This window comes from Arvicanthis niloticus, chromosome 2 (assembly GCF_011762505.2).
Source record: "Arvicanthis niloticus isolate mArvNil1 chromosome 2, mArvNil1.pat.X, whole genome shotgun sequence".
Lineage (NCBI taxonomy): Eukaryota > Metazoa > Chordata > Mammalia > Rodentia > Muridae > Arvicanthis > Arvicanthis niloticus.
Genome location: NC_047659.1, coordinates 92,217,002 through 92,235,200, shown reverse-complemented (window position 1 = coordinate 92,235,200; position 18,199 = coordinate 92,217,002). Strand labels below are relative to the sequence as shown.

General features: G+C 42.6%; 2 protein-coding genes across 3 annotated transcripts in view; both read right to left on the bottom strand.

The window, feature by feature from the left end:
• Positions 1-2,678: 2,678 nt before the first annotated feature.
• Ccndbp1 (cyclin D1 binding protein 1) lies at positions 2,679-12,152 on the bottom strand. 2 transcript variants are annotated; one of them, XM_034496704.2, is made up of 11 exons: positions 11,849-12,152; positions 11,681-11,740; positions 11,325-11,404; positions 10,331-10,412; positions 8,411-8,507; positions 8,172-8,245; positions 7,506-7,582; positions 6,938-7,215; positions 5,697-5,757; positions 3,384-3,430; positions 2,679-3,154 (listed from the first exon to the last, which is right to left on the bottom strand). In XM_034496704.2, exons 1-11 carry the CDS (start codon positions 11,946-11,948, stop codon positions 3,040-3,042), a joined length of 1,071 nt encoding a protein of 356 aa, XP_034352595.1. In that variant the 5' UTR covers positions 11,949-12,152; the 3' UTR covers positions 2,679-3,039. The 2 variants fall into 2 exon arrangements, with proteins under 2 accessions (XP_034352595.1, XP_034352596.1); XM_034496705.2 differs by lacking the exons at positions 2,679-3,154; positions 3,384-3,430 and adding an exon at positions 4,904-5,152 and having other exon boundaries at positions 11,849-12,049.
• A 485-nt stretch (positions 12,153-12,637) lies between these two features.
• Tmem62 (transmembrane protein 62) overlaps positions 12,638-18,199 on the bottom strand; it is a 35,935-nt gene continuing 30,373 nt past the window's right edge. The window contains exons 13-14 of the mRNA XM_034495348.2: positions 15,709-15,827; positions 12,638-13,663 (exon numbers count right to left, since the gene is read on the bottom strand). Of these exons, the coding sequence (XP_034351239.1) occupies positions 13,337-13,663; positions 15,709-15,827 (446 nt within the window). The 3' untranslated portion in view covers positions 12,638-13,336. The remainder of the gene's footprint in view (positions 13,664-15,708; positions 15,828-18,199) is intronic.

Below are 18,199 nucleotides of genomic sequence, written 5' to 3'. Positions count from 1 at the left end.
TGACTGAACTTTGAAAGTGTTTGAATTGGTAAAGACTGTGGGACTTTTAAGTTTGTAATGTGTTACCTATTTGTGATTGTCTTAATCAGTGTTCTATTATTGCATGAAGAGACACCATAATCATGGCAACTCTTATAAAGGAAAGCATTTAACTGGGGCTGGCTTACAGTTTCAGAGTTAGTCCACTGTCGTCGTGGAGGGGAGGCAGTATTGAGGCTGACATGGTGCTGAAGAAGGAGCTGAGAGCTGGATCTCAGCTGGATCTGTAGGCAGCAGGAAGAGAGTGATAACTAGGCCTGGTTTGAGTATCTGGAATGTCAAAAACCCACCCACCCCCACCCTGAGACACACTTCCTCCAAGACCACACCCCCTAATAGTGCCACTGCCTATGGGCCTATGGGGGCCATTTTCATTCAAGCTACCACAATGATATTTATTAATCTGAGATCTTGGGGTTGAACCAAAAATAGGAAAAGTTATGGCTTAACAGTGATGTGTTTGTGTGTCAAGTTGACAAGAGGCCAATTGTGCTGGCTAGCTTTATGCCAACTTGACAGAAGCTACAGTTATTTGAAAGGAAGAAACCTCAACTGAGAAAATGTCTTCATAAGATCCAGCTGTAAGGCATTTTTGTAATTAGTAATTGATGGGGGAGGGTTCAGCTCATGGTAGGTGGTGCCATCTCTGTGGTTCCATAGGAAAGCAGGCTGAGCAAGCCATGAGGAGCAAGCCAGTAAACAGCACCCCTCCATGGCCTCAGCATCAGCTCCTGCCTCCAGGTTCCAGCCCTGCTTATGTTCCTGTGCTGACTTCCTTCAATGATGAACTGCAATGTGGAAGTGTAAGTCAAATAAATCCTTCCTTTCCCAGCTTGCTTTTTTGGTCATGATGGTCATCACAGCTCTAAAGCTGTGAGCAAGCCCTCTTCTGTAATTTGCCTTGGTTTTGTTGTCTCTTCACAGCAGTAGAACAGTAAGTAAGACAGAGATCAATACCAAAATCTTCTGAGGCATAGAGTGACCAGGATAGCATTCAGAATAACAGAATATGTGTGAGCACCAAGAGGGTCTTCGTGATTATCTCTATGTATATGAAAATTAGTACTTTCCTTTTAAATGCACTTCTGTGCAGAATCAGACCTCATAGACTATAAGCCCAAATGAAAACAACATTCTAGTCTCAACAGACTGTATTTCTGGTAGAACAAAACTTGGGAATGGGTCTCTTATAATCTCAGAAACTGCATCTGGGTGACTAGGAGTGTAGGTAGAAGAAATCCAAGACAGTAGAAACAGGAGAGGCCAGAGAACAGATTACAGAATGCAAAAATAAGAAATGTAAAAACTAAGATTTTTTTTTTGTACTTAGAAGCCTGTTGATGAGTACACAGCTGAACCTTCCCCCATCCTCTCACCCTTCCCACTCCCATCCCCTTTCCCCCATCTTACCAGCAGGAAAATGCCCTGAGGGTCTCTTAGCCCATGGGGTCCCACTGCTGGAAACCCAAATCAGAAGCTGAACTCATACTGAAGGGAAAATTTAACTACAGCAAGCCACAGACATGTTCTACAACTAAAGGGATATGAAACCAAGATTTCCACAATTTCCCTCTTCACTGCCACTGCCTAGAGGGGCAAGCCAGTGGATGCAGGATAATGATGAGGAAAGCTTGGGAAAGGCTGAACACTGCCTGAACCGACCAGCAGAGGGCAGCACCACAACACACAGTCACTGCTCTCAAGAAGGGGTAAAGGGTCCTAAATTTGTGAAAGCTAGAACACTCATCCTCCTCTGCCTCCTCCTAGTGTCCCATTAAGCCAGGGATGCACTGAAACGCTAGGAAATGTATGTGGCAGAACTCAGCATACACAGCATTGGGATTTGAGCAACACACCCCAAGCTGCATGGACTGTGGAGAGAGCAGTGCTGTGTGGACCACAGAGGGCAGGGCCAGCATTTGCAACCAGAAAGCTGAAGGTAGCCAGAGTTGTACCAGCGGCTGAGACTCCAGCCATAAAGCACAGGCTGGACCAGCATCTGTAATTCAGTTATTCAAAGTTACACCAGGAGAGAACCATAGTATAATGGCAGAACTCTCAGGGGCTGAATCTGGTTATGAGGTCATAGCTTATACCCTCACTCAGATCTCTCTCTTCCCTGTCAAGTTAGCATGCCACCTTGCTCCTGTTCTGTTATTGCCCCGGGTCACGTTTCCCTCCCCTTTCATTTTCCTCTTCTAAAGAACAGACTGAACTGATTTGCAGGCCTCTGTTGCCTAGTCTCCTGAGAGAAGAAACTGTTCTATCTTGTATGATTGCATGTCTTTACCTCTGTCTTTTCAACCTACCTCAGCCTCATGGTCCCTTCGTCTTTCAAACCAACACTAACCTTAGTCTTAGCTTTTCCTTTTCCACTCATCACACAACTAGTATATTAGCATACACAGTACTAACCACTGAGCCATCACTCCAGCCCTTTTTAAATTCTTTTTGAGACAGGGTTTCCCTGTGTAGGTCTCTGGCTGTCCTGGAATATACTATGTAGACCAGGCTGACATTGAACTCAGAAATCTACCTGTCTCTGCCACCCTAGTGCTAAGGTTCAAGGTGTATGTCAACACGCCTGGCTCACAATAGAAGAGCTAAATGACACTTCAGAAGACACATTAAATGACACATTTAATCACATAGGTTAGCATTTTATTGAGATCATCAAAATCTTAATAAAACAATATGCTTTACTGTAAACTAGACAACAAGACAACTTCCTTAAGAATTTCCAAAAAACAGCTCAGAGCACAAGTCTATACAAATTTGTGTCTATCACAGAAGCATATCACATTATATGATTTATAGATAACTGCAATCTCTCCTAGCCTAGAATCTTGATAACAATCTCTTCTTAAAAACAGAAGCTTCCTTTCTATCCAGCAAACCACCCTGTCACAGCTCCACTTCCAAAAGCAGACACTGAAAAAACTTAAATAAGTAAAGCGGGCACTGGAGCAAGAGGGGAAAAAGAAGAGCAGAACTGGAGGCTCATAACTCAGCTGCACGCTGGGTGAGCTCCTTAATTCTGTTCATGCAATGGGCAACAGCATTAATGAGTAAAGGGATCCAGCTGTCGCCTGGCTGGGGGCTCACGTGACTTGCTCTGGAATAAAACAGAAAAAAAAAAAAGAGTTAACGCAGTGTGAAGAGAAAAGCATTCTCAGGAGGTGCAGAGAAGAAACTGCAGTGAGAAGGGATCCTCCTCATCGTGGCTGCTCCACCCCCTACCCATTCCCGAGGCTCCCTGTGCTACTCTTGAAATGGGGTTAGTTCCTGAGAGGAGCTGGCAGACGATTTTATCCTCAGGCCATGCAAGAAGTCTTTATACTTACTTTGTAATTTCAAGAGCCTTTATTAAAACAGACACCAGTTTCGCAGACTAGAAAAGAAATAGAGATGTCATTCACTCTGAGCCCTGGCATCAAAAGAAAGGAGAATTTGAAGATCTAATTAATGACGATAACAGAATCATTTAAAAAGAGCCTTAAAGGGGGTGGAAGAAGTGGCCTGGTGCTCTGAAACCATGAAGACCTGACGACCTACCTGAGTTTGAACTTCCAGCATTCATATTAAAAAAAAAAGAAAAGAAAAGAAAAAGAAAAAGAAAAGAAAAGCCTTGGCTGACAAGGGCTGATAAGATGGCTCAGTGGGTAAGCACACTTGCTGTCATGACAACCAGAATATGATTCTTGGGACTCACATGATGGAAGGACTCCCACAAGCTATACTCTGGTCTTTACACATACAACTGTGCCTTGCATACATACACACACACACACACACACACACCAATCAATCAATCAAGCAAGCAAGCAAGCAATCAATCCATAGCTGAATGAATGGATGGATGAATGAAATTTAAAATGCTGACTAGGTTATGGCACTGCTACTATGGATTCTTTTCTATGTAACAAGATTTAGGACCACCGCTGGCATATATTTATATGTTTTCAACAGTTTTAATTTTGTTTGATTTTTGAGACAAGTTTTTCTGGGTAGCCCTGGCTATCTTGAAACTTACTTTGTAGATCAGGCTAGCCTCAGACTAAGAGGTCCATTTGCCTCTGCCTCTGAAGTGCTGGGATTAAAGACATGTGCCACCACACCCAGATCATTTTTAATGTTTTTAATTTGGAACAAAGATAATCTCAACCTAGCCAGAGAATAATGGGTTTTAAGGCAGCCAGGACTGCACACAGAAAAAAATTTTTTAAGGCAACCCAGCCGTTGTGATAGCTCAGGCTGGGGCAGGAACGGTGTACGGTCCTGTTTAGAACTTTAAGAAGCCCCAAACAGTAAAACTGGAGATCTCAAGACATGAGGTAGAGCCCATGCTTGGCATGTGTTATATCCTACTTCGAATCCCAAGCACCACATCCACAACAAAAAAATTCCATGGAGATGGATTATGGCAACAATATAAAATAACACACACATAAGCACATATATATTTATAAATTACTTCATATGAGACTGTATTTGGGATCACTGATAGACCATCTTGTTAAAATTTTATTTCTCAGGAATTTAGTTCTTAAAAAGTTAATGCCAAAAAAGTTAATGTTCCAAAGAATCTGTCCTACTAGAGTTCTGCACATTAATTAATCTTCTGCCATCTATTTTATCAAATAGTAAAACCAATACATCTTGTAAAATTTAAGCTGCTTGGCAGGTTCACTTCTCTACCAAAACATTAGTGATATGAACTGGAGTTCATGAAAATAAGAGAACTATAAAGGTATAGCATTTCAAGAAAACAATCAAATCATAAATACATATGCATATTAAACATACAAAATATATATTGTGGTACTGATTCAGTATAATCAGATCTCTAGAAAGAATTTGACTTGGGATGGGATGATGCCTTCGTGGCTAAGAGTGTTTACAAGCATAAGGACATGAGTTCAAGCCCCAGTACACATAAAAAAAATTACGCATGACCATGTCCCCAGAGCTGTGGGGACAGAGACAAGGAGATCGCTGAGCTTGCTGGCTGCCAGACTAGCTCCAGGTTCAGCGAGTGAACTGTCTCAAGGTAATCAGAAGAGTGACAAAGACTACTCAACATCTTCTGGCCTCTGAGTAGGTACACATTCAGCTGCACACAAATGTGTACACATACCCCTCCCCAGATAAATCAAAAATTAAACTAAAAAAATTACTCTTTAAAGCACTGTTTTACTTTTTTAAATTACTTTTAAAGCACTAAGATGTTTAGACTTTTTTTTTTCCAAACAATTACTCGAGTGGTTCTAAAAGAATTAAAGTATCAGGAGCTGGAGAGATGGGTCAGCAGTTAAGAGCACTGACTGCTCTTCCAGAGGTCCTGAGTTCAATTCCCAGCAACCACATGGTGGCTCACAACCATCTGTAAAGGGATCTGTAACCCTCTTCTGGTGTGTCTGAAGACAGGGACAGTGCACTCACATACATAAAATAAATAATCTTTAAAAATAGAAAAAAATTAAAGTATGAAAGCACATGGCTATTATAACTAGAGTCCAGCCAGTATTTATCAAGCACAAATACATGCAAGAACTATGAAAATATTTTACCCGCACACAAGTTTGGCAAAGACATAAATTCTCTATAGCTTATAGGAAATACTAATGAAATTCTCCCAGTTCAAAGCTAGTACTTACATTGATCCGCACAGTGAGGTGACACACAGGTGGATATATGCTCAGAACCAAATCATCCACACTAAGAGGAGACAAATATAACCATTAACTAAGACAGGGGGCAGAGCTCAGTGGGGTTGTCTCTAGAACAGAACCAACTCAGTTCCTTAATTTAAGCAGGCATGCAATGCAGAAGCAGTTCAACCAGTGTTTGCTGAGATAAACATGTCATATTTAGGAAGCTGGAGAAAAAAATGTCTGTGGTTCACAGGATGGGGAATGATTAGTTCTGTCAAAGACACGAGGATTCAAAACCATCAGTTCAGTGATCCTGACAGAGTTCACCAATGGAAACTAAACATGTTAGGCAAAATGACCCCTTCACCCCCTCGAAAGAGGCCACTACTTTTAACCATGTGACTAAATTTATTACCACTAAGAAGACGCCGGGCAGTGGTGGCGCACACCTTTAATCCCAGCACTTGGGAGGCAGAGGCAGGCAGATTTCTGAGTTCGAGGCCAGCCTGGTCTACAGAGTGAGTTTCAGGACAGCCAGGGCTACACAGAGAAACCCTGCCTTGAAAAACCAAAAAAAAAAAAAAAAAAAAAAAAAAAAAAAAGAAGAAGAAGAAGAAGAAAGTCAACATCATGAGCCTCTCCAACAGGATATAAAGGAAAGTACCCTATTTTTTGACCCAAAGTGGTTTACTTTATTACTATTATGAGAAAATAATCTTATAGATCTAAATTGTTGTGTATTTACAATATGTAATTCTGAAATGTTAATGTCAACTCAGACCAGAAAGGACAGAGACTATTCAAGATTGTAAGAAACTAAACAGATGCCAAGCAAATGCAGTAAGAGATCTTAATGGGACCCAGAATGTATTTAAGACAAACAGAGAAATCTAAGCATTAGATATTAGTATTACATCAAATGTTAAATTTCTTGAATGTGACTCTAAGAATGTCTGCTCTCAGAAGGTTGCTGATAAAATATTTGTGGGTGAAAGTAGGAAAAACATATCATACCTATTTATCAAGAAGTACATACACAGGAGAAAGGGTGGAACAGAATCCGAACAGAGGATAGATGGATAGTTACTCAAGGACAGATGGATAGTTACGCAAGGATTATTTTTCAATTTTCCTTTAGGCTTGAAATTTTTCAAAGTACAAGAAGCTGGAGGAAAGAAAGCCTGGAGCAACAACACTGCTCAGATCACAATGCTCCTTCTTCCCCAAGTGCAGCGCACGCTTACCTGGGGCTGATCTCATCTGAAATATCCACAATGTCATCCAGCTGGGCGACCTGATCCTTCTTCCCATTCTCAGCCACCAAGATTCGGATTTTCTTGAGGGAAGCTCGGGATGCTCTCACCAGTGCAAGGCACGGGGTTATGAGCGCTTGATCTTCCTCTGACCAGTGTGAGTCCCGATTGCTGGGAAGGCCTAGTACACCATCCTCATCACTGTGGCTGTCAGAGCCGTCTTCAGAGTCACTCAAGAGGCCACTGTAAGGGTCACACTCTTCCACAGCCTAAGACATACACCATTGTATTTGCAAATGCAAATACACCACTACCGTTAGCCACCTGCTTTGCTATCAGCTACAAGACTGAATCGATTTAGAAACTAACTCTCTCATTCTGCTTGTCCAGCAAGGAACAGGGGAGGCACTAAGACACAAGCCAAACGCGGTGGGAGACATGGGGCAGGACAGGAGTGAGTGTGTGATTATTCAGTCAAGCTGCGGAAACTCCTGCCTTTATGATCAGTTCTCATGAAGTTGCTTTCCTGTGACCAGGAAAGATGGGTAAGCACCCTCACCTGCTCCATTTCTTCATGTGCATCTTTCACAAAATCCACACTCTTTGTCAGCATCAAAAGGGCTGCAGCTTTGTTATCTATAAGTGAAGAATCAGAAGCACTAGAATTAGAGGAGAAACCTAACCCTTCTCTTGAGATTACAGAGGGCAACCAGCACTGCTCTACAGTAAAACTCTCTCATTACACCCTCTGCCTAGAAAGAGAGTTAAAAAGGCTTTTTAGTTTCACCTACAATTGTCTCGTGGTGTTTGTTACCACAGTCCTCTTGATAACCACTCTGGTCTGCCTGGCTCCGCTTTATAGCTCTCAGTGTGCTCTCCAATGCTGTTCCTGGGACAGCAATAGGAGAACACACTATCTGTTCCAACTAGACACAGAGCCACAGTAAGGGGAGGAGTCTGAATTTAAGAGTTGTGCTCAATGGCACAACACTTGGCTGGCATAGCCTGAGCTCAATCCATAGCACTGCCAAAACCAAACCAAACCAAAAACTAGTATGAGGAATGGAAAAAAATATTAAATCAATTCATATTAATGAAAATAAACTATATATTATTTCACTGAAGTCTTCACAGAAATTAAAATATATCCATAATGCAATGCTGGAAGCTAAACCTGAGAGGCCTCTCTGCTCTGGCCAGCAGGTAATAATTTACTTCTACCTACCTTTTGGGATCTCAGGCACCTGTTGGCATGCAACTGAGACACTATTACAGGAAATCAGGTCACCATTCTCAGTGCTGGAGAAAGGAATTAACAAGGTCATATCAATAACCTAGGTTTCTGTCTCCCAATAAGGTCCACTATTATGATTGACTATGAGTGACTTTGCTGTTAGGGTCAATTTTCCCTCCCTGAGTCAAGAAACCCCACTAACCATTAGCCCACACTGCAGCAGCCAGTACCTCTGAGATGGAACAGTAAGAAGCACTTCCAGGAGCTGAGCCATGCCATCCACAATGTCCAGGGTAGCATTCCGTACCAGCTTTCTCAGGGTGATTCCTATGGCCAAACCAAAACAGTGAGTTGCCTGGTCATTTCAAATGTCACCACCTGCTTTCTGGAGTGTTCCAGAGCCATGAGGTAACTGATACCCACATACTTTACATCACCAACCAGTGCGAGCCTTACTTAAATTCTCAGGTCATTTTATTGCCCCTCTTGCCACTCCTTAGAGCTGTTCTCCAAGTGTTTTGGAAACAAGTCTTTCCAATTCATTCATGAAGGACGCTGGCCCTTTGATAATTGTGAGTAAAACACTGGACGTTTAAAGCTTGTGTAAGCAACCCTGATGAATGAAGTATAAATCTACAGGCAGTGTACTTTACCTCGTGAAGGGGTTTGTATTTGCATTATATTATATTATAGTATATTATAATGTAATGCTAGGTGGAGGCTTGTTGGGGCCCACACTCTGCCTCAACACTTCTGGGGCTAAGTGCTCTGGTCAAGAGAGAGAGAGTGGGGCTCTTGGGGCAGGAGACTTGAAGAATGGAGACAAAACAGGGTGTGATCAAGTCTCTCTTACCAAGTCTCCTTTATTGAGTCTCTTCTATTGAAGGGAATTCTGAGGTATTTATATACACAAGCAGGAGAACACAGGTGAAAACACTTTACCGCGTGCACCATACAGCTGAAGTCACTAAACAGCAAAACAAGCTAAACAATATATTTATCAGAGTGTGCTTCAGCTGTTATAGGCTTTTGACAACCAAGTCTTTCATCAGGGTATATGGCTCCAGATGGCTGCAAAGTTGATCTAGCCGCTTTCTACTAAAGTCGGCTCCCAACAGAGGCTTGGGATGGCCTGGGCATGGGTATGGAGCTGAGACCCAGCAAGCATATATAGTAGTTAGACTGGACTGAAAAGAAAAGGAATTAGGAACTGAGAAGACAGGATATTTGGTAAAGTGTCAGTTATGTAGCCATGATGTCTTGAGTTCAGTTCCCAGAACCTACATGAGAGAGGCAGACACACTGTAGTGTTCCCATAATGTCAGTTCTGGGAACCAGTGAGCTCCAATGAAGACTCTCAAACCACAAGACACTGGCCTCCACGTGTACTTGTATACACATGCATAAACACAAATAAACACATGCACCTACGTGTGTACATACATACACAGACACAAATAGAAATTAGTTTTATAAAGGGTCGGTTGAGGGGTTGAAGACATGACTCAGCACTTAAGAGCACTCAGTGCTCTTCCAGAGGACCCAGGTCCAGCTCCCACAACTCACACGGCAGATCACACTGTCTGTAACTTCAGTTCCCAGAGAACCAGCACCCTCTTCTGACCTCAGCAGGGACTAGACATACATGTGGTACACAGAGACCCATGCAGACAAAGCACCCATACCCATAAAATAAAATAGAAAATGTAATGGCCAGGTGAGATGGCACAGCAGGTAAAAGCACTTGCCACACGAGCCTGATGATCTCAGTTGAATCCCAGGAACCCACAATGGAAGGAGAGAGCCCATTCCCCATGTGTATACATACACACACACACACACACACACACACACACACACGTTAAAGAATTAGGTAAGGAAGTAATGATGGGAAATAACAGTTACATGGCATCTGTACCTTCACATAATGGAGGTCACCCACATATAAAATTATCTTTGACTATTTCATAAGAAAGTCACATGCTCAAAAATGAAGAAAAATAGACATGTATGTTTACATATATATAACACTACATTGAAGACAAACACATAATGTTTACATATTTCATGTTTACATATCAGGATACAGTCACTACCTCAGCAAAGATCTAGCCTGTAAATACAACACTATGGTGTACAGGGTGACTTACCCTGATCCTTAGGAAGTGAATAATACACTGCAATTATTTCCTCGATGGCCACATGGACTTGCTCACAGATCCTCTGGGTTTCCTGTGAGGTGATGGACCAAATTCAGAATGGATATTCAGCATCAATGCTGTCAATCCATTTACTAAGGAAGAGATCAAACATCTATAGAGCATGATTAAATATCTTATGAAAACGTGTTATGAGTCAGGCCTTATGATGTACTCATCCCACACTAGAAAGAAATTAGGTAGACACCTGACAATTCTAAAAACCATTATAAAAGGAAAGACAGCTTTGGCTGTCCTGGAACTTGCTCTGTAGACCAGGCTGGTCTCAAACTCGAGAGCCGTCAGCCTCTGCCTCTCAAGTGCTGAGATTAAGGGTGTGCATTACCACCACCACCATCAGCAGCAGCAGGAGGAGCAGCAGGAGCAGCAGCAGCAGGAGGAGAAGGAGGAAGAGGAGGAGGAGGAGGAAGAGGAGGAGGAGGAAGAGGAGGAGGAGAAGGAAAAGGAGGAAGAGGAGGAGGAAGATTAGGAGGAAGAGGAGGAGAAGGAGGAGGAGAAAGAGAAGGAAGAGGAGGAGGAAGAGGAGGAGGAGCAGCAGCAACAACAACAACAACTTAACACTAAAGGATTTTGTATAACAGGTGTTCTTAGATACTGGGAAGACTAACTCCTCCTCCTCCTCCACTATTTATTGACCCGAAGCTCTAAACCTGCTTACTCATCTGTCAGATGGAGAATATGTAGGGGAACAGCTATATATAAACAAGGGCTTTAAAAACTACGAGGAACTAACCTGACTGAGTTTCAGACTAAATTTAGAAGACCCGCATGCACTTGGCTATTTGATCTTTACAACAATCCCATGCGGTAAGAAATGTAATCTCGCTTGGTAAGTGGAGGAAATACGTGTGGTTTGAGTGTGAAAGGTAAGAAAACGAGAGGATTCTTAAGGAGGCAGCACAAAATACTCCGAAGTAAAGCTCACCTGTGGGGATGGCAATGGAAGTTTAGAGAAGAGCGTGGTCAGAACAGTGGCTTCCCCAGACACTTTCACTGCTGCCTCATCTGGGGGTGTCAGAGGCGGCGGGTGCCAAAGTTAGTGTTAAAAGGTTAAAGTTGCTACTTGGACTCTTTTTTAGATAATGCGTCCCTTCTCCACCCTTATCAACATCTCCAAAACAACTCCAGAATCGTTTTATATTTCAGCCTCAAGTTCAGAGAATGGGTAGCAGAAGGGATGGGGACTGGGAGGAATTGTCATCTCCTCAAGGGACAGCAAAGGTAAAAGAGGTTAGGACACAGGAAGATGACGGAAGAGTCCGCAATGGCAGAGACACTCACTGAGTCTTCTCCAAAACATCTCTCGATTAAATTCCTCGGTTGTCTCCTGGGCTTCGCCGACTTGAGGAATGCCGGACCACCCCAAAAGCAAAAGACAGGTGAGAGGAGCCCTGACCTGACGCCGGACCTCCCTACCCAGAGCCTGGGGTGCAGATTCCCACAACTCACCCCGCACACGAGGCAGAAGCGACCGCAGCTCCTCTGATAAGTGCCGGAGCTGCTCCAGAGGGGGAGCAAGGAAGAGGGTTGCGGTTGTCGAGCTCGCCATCACAGCCGCTCTCTGTGAACTAGCTAAAACGCTTAAGCCATTTGGCCCTGCCGCAATACTTCCGGTGCTGAAAAACTCATCTCGTTTCCGGCAACACACATCGTGTCCCGCCCCTTCCTTCCCAATGCAGCGACCCCGCCTCCCCAGACAGCCCGGCCATCGGTCCAGGCCTCCGCCTGCCTAGAGACCCGCCCACCCGAACCCAGCCCACTCAGAAACCAGACCACGCCTCCCTGCGTCCTAGAAACCTGCCCACGCCCCGCTGGCCCGGCCTAGAGACCCAGCCACGCCTCCTTCATCTGTCCTCCTAGCAGGTCTAGAGACTTGTTCAGGTGCTTAACCCTGGCTAGCCCCCACTACCCCTCCCTCTATGACACTAGGCCACTCAAAGAAAGACCCAGCCAGACATCTTCTGACCTACTACAGACCTAGCCACTCTTTTATATAACTGAGTTTTTCCCCCTGCAAATATGTCTGTGGCAGTGCCTGTAGAGGCCAGAGAGGGCATCAGATTCCAGGGGAGTTCTACCTTGTGGGTGAGGAGAATCGAACCTGTGACCTTTGGAAGAGGAGCCAGCACTCTAACTGCTGACTCTAGCTCCATGGTGACCCCTTTCTCCAAGCCCCAAACACCAGGCCCACTTTCTGGTTCCCATATGCTTATCAACAATGCAGATCCATTTGTGATATTTCTTTGTTAATACTTTTATTATTTTTTAATTAAGTGTAAGTCTGTGCACATATAAATGTAGGTGCCCACAGTGGCTCTGGCCTGGAGCTAGAGTTAGAGTTACAGGCAGTTGTGAGCATCTGACATGGTTGCTAGGAATTGAACTCAGGTCTTCTGGAGGTAAAGTACATGCTCTTAACTACTGATCTCTCCAACCCATTGTTTGTGGTTATCATTCATTCATTTATTTGATTAGTTGAAAACGGCCTTGACTAAGGAAGCAGAAAGCCCATAATCCTTGGGAAAACAGGCTGGGAAGTCAAGTCTCAAGAGTGGTAAAGGTCCAGGACAAATTTCCACAGGTTCCCTAGGCATAAAATGGCATCCTGAACTCCAAATTTGGGCTCCATGCTTTTCACGGGATGAGCCTAATAAACACAGTAGTCCTGAGGGACTCAGTGACACAGAGAGCCACCCTGGCGATCTCCCTGATTAGGGCTCTTTGCCTCCTGAGGAATAATCAACCGTTAGTCTTTTCTGCAGTCCACACAGCAGGAATCAGTAGTAAACATTTCCAACATTCAGATGTCCAAGGAGTGACAGCTTCCTGAAGCTCACCCACTGATACTGGCTTTCCCATCTGCCACTGGGGCAGAGATCTGGGCCACAAATGTGGAGGCTGGACTTCTTCCAGGCTGCTAGCTGTAAGCCATGGACTTCAGGAGCTCAGATGACTTTTTAACTGCACCATGAATATTCCGAGTTCAGTGGAGTTCAAAGTCCACACACGATAAATGAGTACAGGCGTCAGCAATGTCAACCAGGTCCTCAATGGGGAGAGCATAAAGGCAAAGGAGCCATATGTCACATGAAGAAAGTAGCAAGAATAAACCTGCCATATATACAGTAGAAGCATCAGTAGGTAAACAGGTATAATCTTCAAGTATTTTCCCTGGTGGAGATGAGACCTGAAGTTGTGACCAAAACAGCGATGTAGCAAAGTCCAGCATATGTAAGCCATCAAGGGAATGTTAAAGAATACCAGCTAGAAAAAAGGAGGCAGAATCATTCACTTATTACCAAGCTCATGATTAGTAACTTCTACTAATATGTCTTTAGTTTAGACGTCTGATTGTTTTTTCTTGGGGATGGAGGATAGAGATATAACTCAGGAATTTGCATACAGTGGGCAAGCACTCTACTCCTGAGCTGTGTTCCAGCTCTTATATGTCCGATTTTTTTTTTTTTTTTTTTTTTTTGGAGACAAAGTTTCTGTATGGCTTCCCAGAACTAGCTCTATAGACCAGGCTGGTTTCAAACTCAGAGGTCCACCTGCCTCTCCATCCTGAGTGCTGGGATCAAAGGTTTGCACCACCATACCCAGCATATGTCTGAGTTTTAATGCATTGATTATACTTTTTGTTAGAGAACAGTTGACCTATAGTTAACTGTGTATTTGCCTGTCCTTTCGTTTATCTTAAAGGTAGACATGATTTATGTTGAAGTCCCTATTGTAATAGAGTTATACTATAATACAGATATATAATTCAGATACCAAAAGTAGATATGCAACAGTGTTTATACTGGAAATGAACTGAGTAATCTGCATAGGCACACGACATAGTATAGACTCTATGTGGACAGAGTGAAAGGAGGATCTAGGTATCAGTATCAAGGTAGCAGTCTGAGTACTGAAATATAAATTAGATATAGGTTACAATCCAGATGTAGTTGTGTGTGATTCACTCAACAAATATTCATAAAGCACCCATTACACAGCAGGCATTGTGCTAGACTCTAAGTTAAAGGCACACTAGTGAACAAGTAACAAAAACAAAAAGGGGTGGGGTAGATGGGGGTGTGGTGGGTGGCAGGCTAGGGAGGAGTGATTAAGAGCAATTGGTGCTTTTAAAAGGACCCAAGTTTGAGTCCTAGCACCCACATAAACACAACTGTCTGTTAACTTCAAAACAGGGGTTCTGAAACCCTCTTCTGGTCTCCCAGGACACTGTAGTCACATGACACACAGACATCCATACAGGTAAAATACTCATGCCCATAAAATAAAAATTAAAAGGGCTCCATTAAAGATAGATATGCATACGTATATATTATAGACAAACATGTATATTTACAAGAAACAAAATTATAGGTTGTGATAAGTGCAATGAAGGGAGTAATTGGCTCATGAAAAGCTAACTAGGAGACAGACTCTTTGAAGCACAAAGAGCAGCAATGAGTCAGCTGAGGGAAGTACATTCTGAAAATCAGAAACAAAAATCCAGCACTGGGAGATATCTTAGGCTCTTTAATACTTGCTGACCACTAAACCAGCTGGTAATTGGAGATAGAGCCACTGGATAAGGATGCAAATAAGTTCTGTGTTTATTTTAAAGGAATTGAATATAAACTACTTTATCAGTGTTTCCCAAACAAGAAACTGGAAAGGGGATGTCCCATAGTGTGTTATAGTGACAGAGACCTTCTTAACATGTTCTCTGCTAAGACAGCGCTGGGAAGCCCAGCTCTACTGTTTGAACAGTGGCATTTTCCTTAGATAACTCACTCTCCTAATGTGTCTGTTTCTTCTTCTCAACCCTCTGAAACATTTTTTCTCACTATAATCAGTTTTTTAAACTTGGCAATGTAAAATTTATTCTACTATAAAACTCTTATTTCATTTTCATCAATAAAAGAATGTGATAAAAACTGGGCATAGTAACTCACAGAGGCAGGTGGATCTCAGTAAGTTTGAGGACTGTCTGGTCTATATAGTTTCAGGACAGCCAGGGCTACAGAGAGACCTTGCCTCACCCCACCCCATCCCCAAAAGCACAATAGAACAAGAACAAGAATCCTGAATGGACACAGTGTATTTTAGATGTCTACAGTTACTTCTCAGCCTTTTGGATAAAAGCAGATGTAGATGTTACAAAAGAGAAGAGGGAGAAAACAGCAGGAGGGCAAAACATCAGCTATCAGACACTGACATACAAGTAAAGTAGAGAAGATGCTGCATGGTAGGAACTGGAGCTCCCTGTCACGTGATTAGTCCAACAGGGCCCGGATGTTCTTCTGAGGACCTCTTACCTGCATAATTCCACTTATAAATGTTAGACCACCTTGCAGGAAATGTCCATCAACAAATATCCCAAATGAAAAGCAGCAACCCAATTTGCCATCAATTATCTCACCAACAAACCATGGTCCTGATGGAGAGATGGACAGAGAAGCAGAAGAGTTACAACTATGAGTCTTGGCCAACAAGGTCACCTACTGGGTTAGGCCATCTGTTGCCCAGCCTGGCCACCTGAATTCAGTTCCTGTGACCCACATAGTGAAAGGAGAGAACTGACTCTTGCACATTGTCCTCTAACTGCCAAATAAACACTGTGGCACATATGTCCACACATATAAACACACATAGAAAATAAACAAAAATAAAATTTAAAGTATGAGTCTGATTGCATATCTTATAAAACAATAATCTTACAGGAATAATCTAGAGATACAAATGTCAGCATCACTAAGCATTTTGCTTTGTGGCATCTCTTCTTTGATAATCACTGTTTCCTACCTGACATTCTAACCAGCTATTTTCTCCACACTTTTCTGGATTATAAAATCATTTTAGTCTATGATATACTTGAAATTGGTATATGGTTCGTAAATTCTGAAAACACCATCATGCTCAAGATTTTTAACGTTCTGTTGTAATAACTTTAATATAACACATTAATATTTTCTTTTTAAATTTCTTGTGAGATTTTATTTGCTTTAATGTGTATTGTAATATGTTTTGCCTGCATTATGTCTTTGTGCCATATGCATGCTGTATCTTTAGAGGCCAGAAGATGGCATCAGATGTCCTGGGAATGGGTTACAGCTAGTTGTGCGCTATGCTCACAACCATGTGGTGCTAGGGATTGAACCCTAGTCCTCTGAATGAGTATCCAGAGCTCTTAACTACCGAGCCAGCTTTCCAGCACCACATTAACACAGAGCTATTACTCTTGAGGTCTACTGTTTAAAGCAACAAAACTTTAAGTGTGCTGTAAAGATTGTTACTATTTTAAAAGATTATGTATACGTACATATGCTGAGTGTGGGTCAGGCATGAGTGCCTGTGGAAACCAGATGTACAAGGTTTCTGTGGAGCTAGATTTATGAGCAGTTGTGCTGGGACCCAAACTCAGGTCCTTAGCAAGGGCAGACACTGCTCTTAAATGCTGAGCCTTTTCTTCAGTCCGTCTTCAACTATTTCTAATGGAAAAATTTAAAAGATGCATTTATATACTCTTCTTTCTTATCACTAGTGACGAACTTTTTTTATCAAGGCAGTCGCTGTGCTGTCCATCAACTGTCTGTAATCAGAATCAACACTCACTGTAACTTGCACCTTTAGTTTCACCTAGAATGCTGGCTAGCCTCTCATCTCTGTCATTATTCTTGCTCCTTCTTACTCGTAGGTTTCTGTCAAGAGTGTTAAGGAACAGGCTGATTTCCCTTCTAGAGGCACAAATGCCATCATGTTCTGTCTTTCAAAGTCATAGGTAAATTTCTTAGACACATACTAAGAACTCTGTTAGTTTCAATTCTTCAAACAGAGCAACTTATGGACTGATGGCTAATTGGTTGATGGAAGCCTAGGAACCAAATCATTTGTTTTATTCCCTGGTGTAAGACAAGTATTGAAAACAGCTCCAGCACATCTTCTAACATAGACTTACTTCCAAAGAGGACACGCTGTGTAGCTTGTTACAAAAACATAGAGTGTCATGTTTCATTTGTTTTTGGCGGAAGTTCCTAATAAACAAAGTCCAAAGGTGGAACAGAAGTATGAAGACAAAGCTAAGACTGGGGAACTATCAGGCTAATCCGCCCAAAGTGCCTTGAGCCTCTGAAAAAAATGTGAACAAAAAGCCTAAGAAAAGATCTGCCGGGCTTTCTGTTTCTACATTTTTTAATTAAATTATTTATTTATGTATGTGGGTACATTGTCACTCTCTTCAGACACAGCAGAAGAGGGCATTGATTCCATTACAGATGATTGTGAACTACCATGTGATTGCTGGGAATTAAACTCAGGACCTATGGAAGAACAGTCAATGCTCTTAACCACCAAGGCATCTCTCCAGCTGCTGTTTCTACATTGTAAAACCTCTTTTTTGTTTGTTTTTTGTTTGTTTGTTTGTTTTTTGAAACAGGGTTTCTCTGTGTAGTCCTGGCTGTCCTGGAACTCACTCTGTAGACCAGGCTGGCCTCGAACTCAGAGATCTGCCTGTCTCTGCCTCCCAAGTGCTGGGATTAAAGGCGTGTGCCACCACTGCCTGGTGTAAAACCTCTTTTATTTTACTATATCGTTTATGTATGTGGTGTGTGTGTGTGCACACACGCACACGCACACATATGCGCACATGAGCGCATATGTCTGACATGTGCTGCAGTCCAGATGTGGGCATCAGAAGACAACCTTCAGGAGTTCACTCCTGATGTACAAGGTTTCTGTGGAGCTAGATTTATGAGCAGTTGTGCTGGGACCCAAACTCAGGTCCTTAGCAAGGGCAGACATTGCTCTTAA

What these genes read in the sequence shown, in the direction of transcription:
- Ccndbp1 (XM_034496705.2), bottom strand. Translation starts at nt 11,948, where the DNA reads ATGGCGAGCTCGACAACCGCAACCCTCTTCCTTGCTCCCCCTCTGGAG. An exon ending in GCTTCTGCCTCGTGTGCGGG is followed by an intron (nt 11,741 to 11,848) that starts GTGAGTTGTGGG and finishes GCATTCCTCAAG; the next exon opens with TCGGCGAAGCCCAGGAGACA. An exon ending in TCAGATGAGATCAGCCCCAG is followed by an intron (nt 5,758 to 6,937) that starts GTAAGCGTGCGC and finishes GTCTCCTCTTAG; the next exon opens with TGTGGATGATTTGGTTCTGA.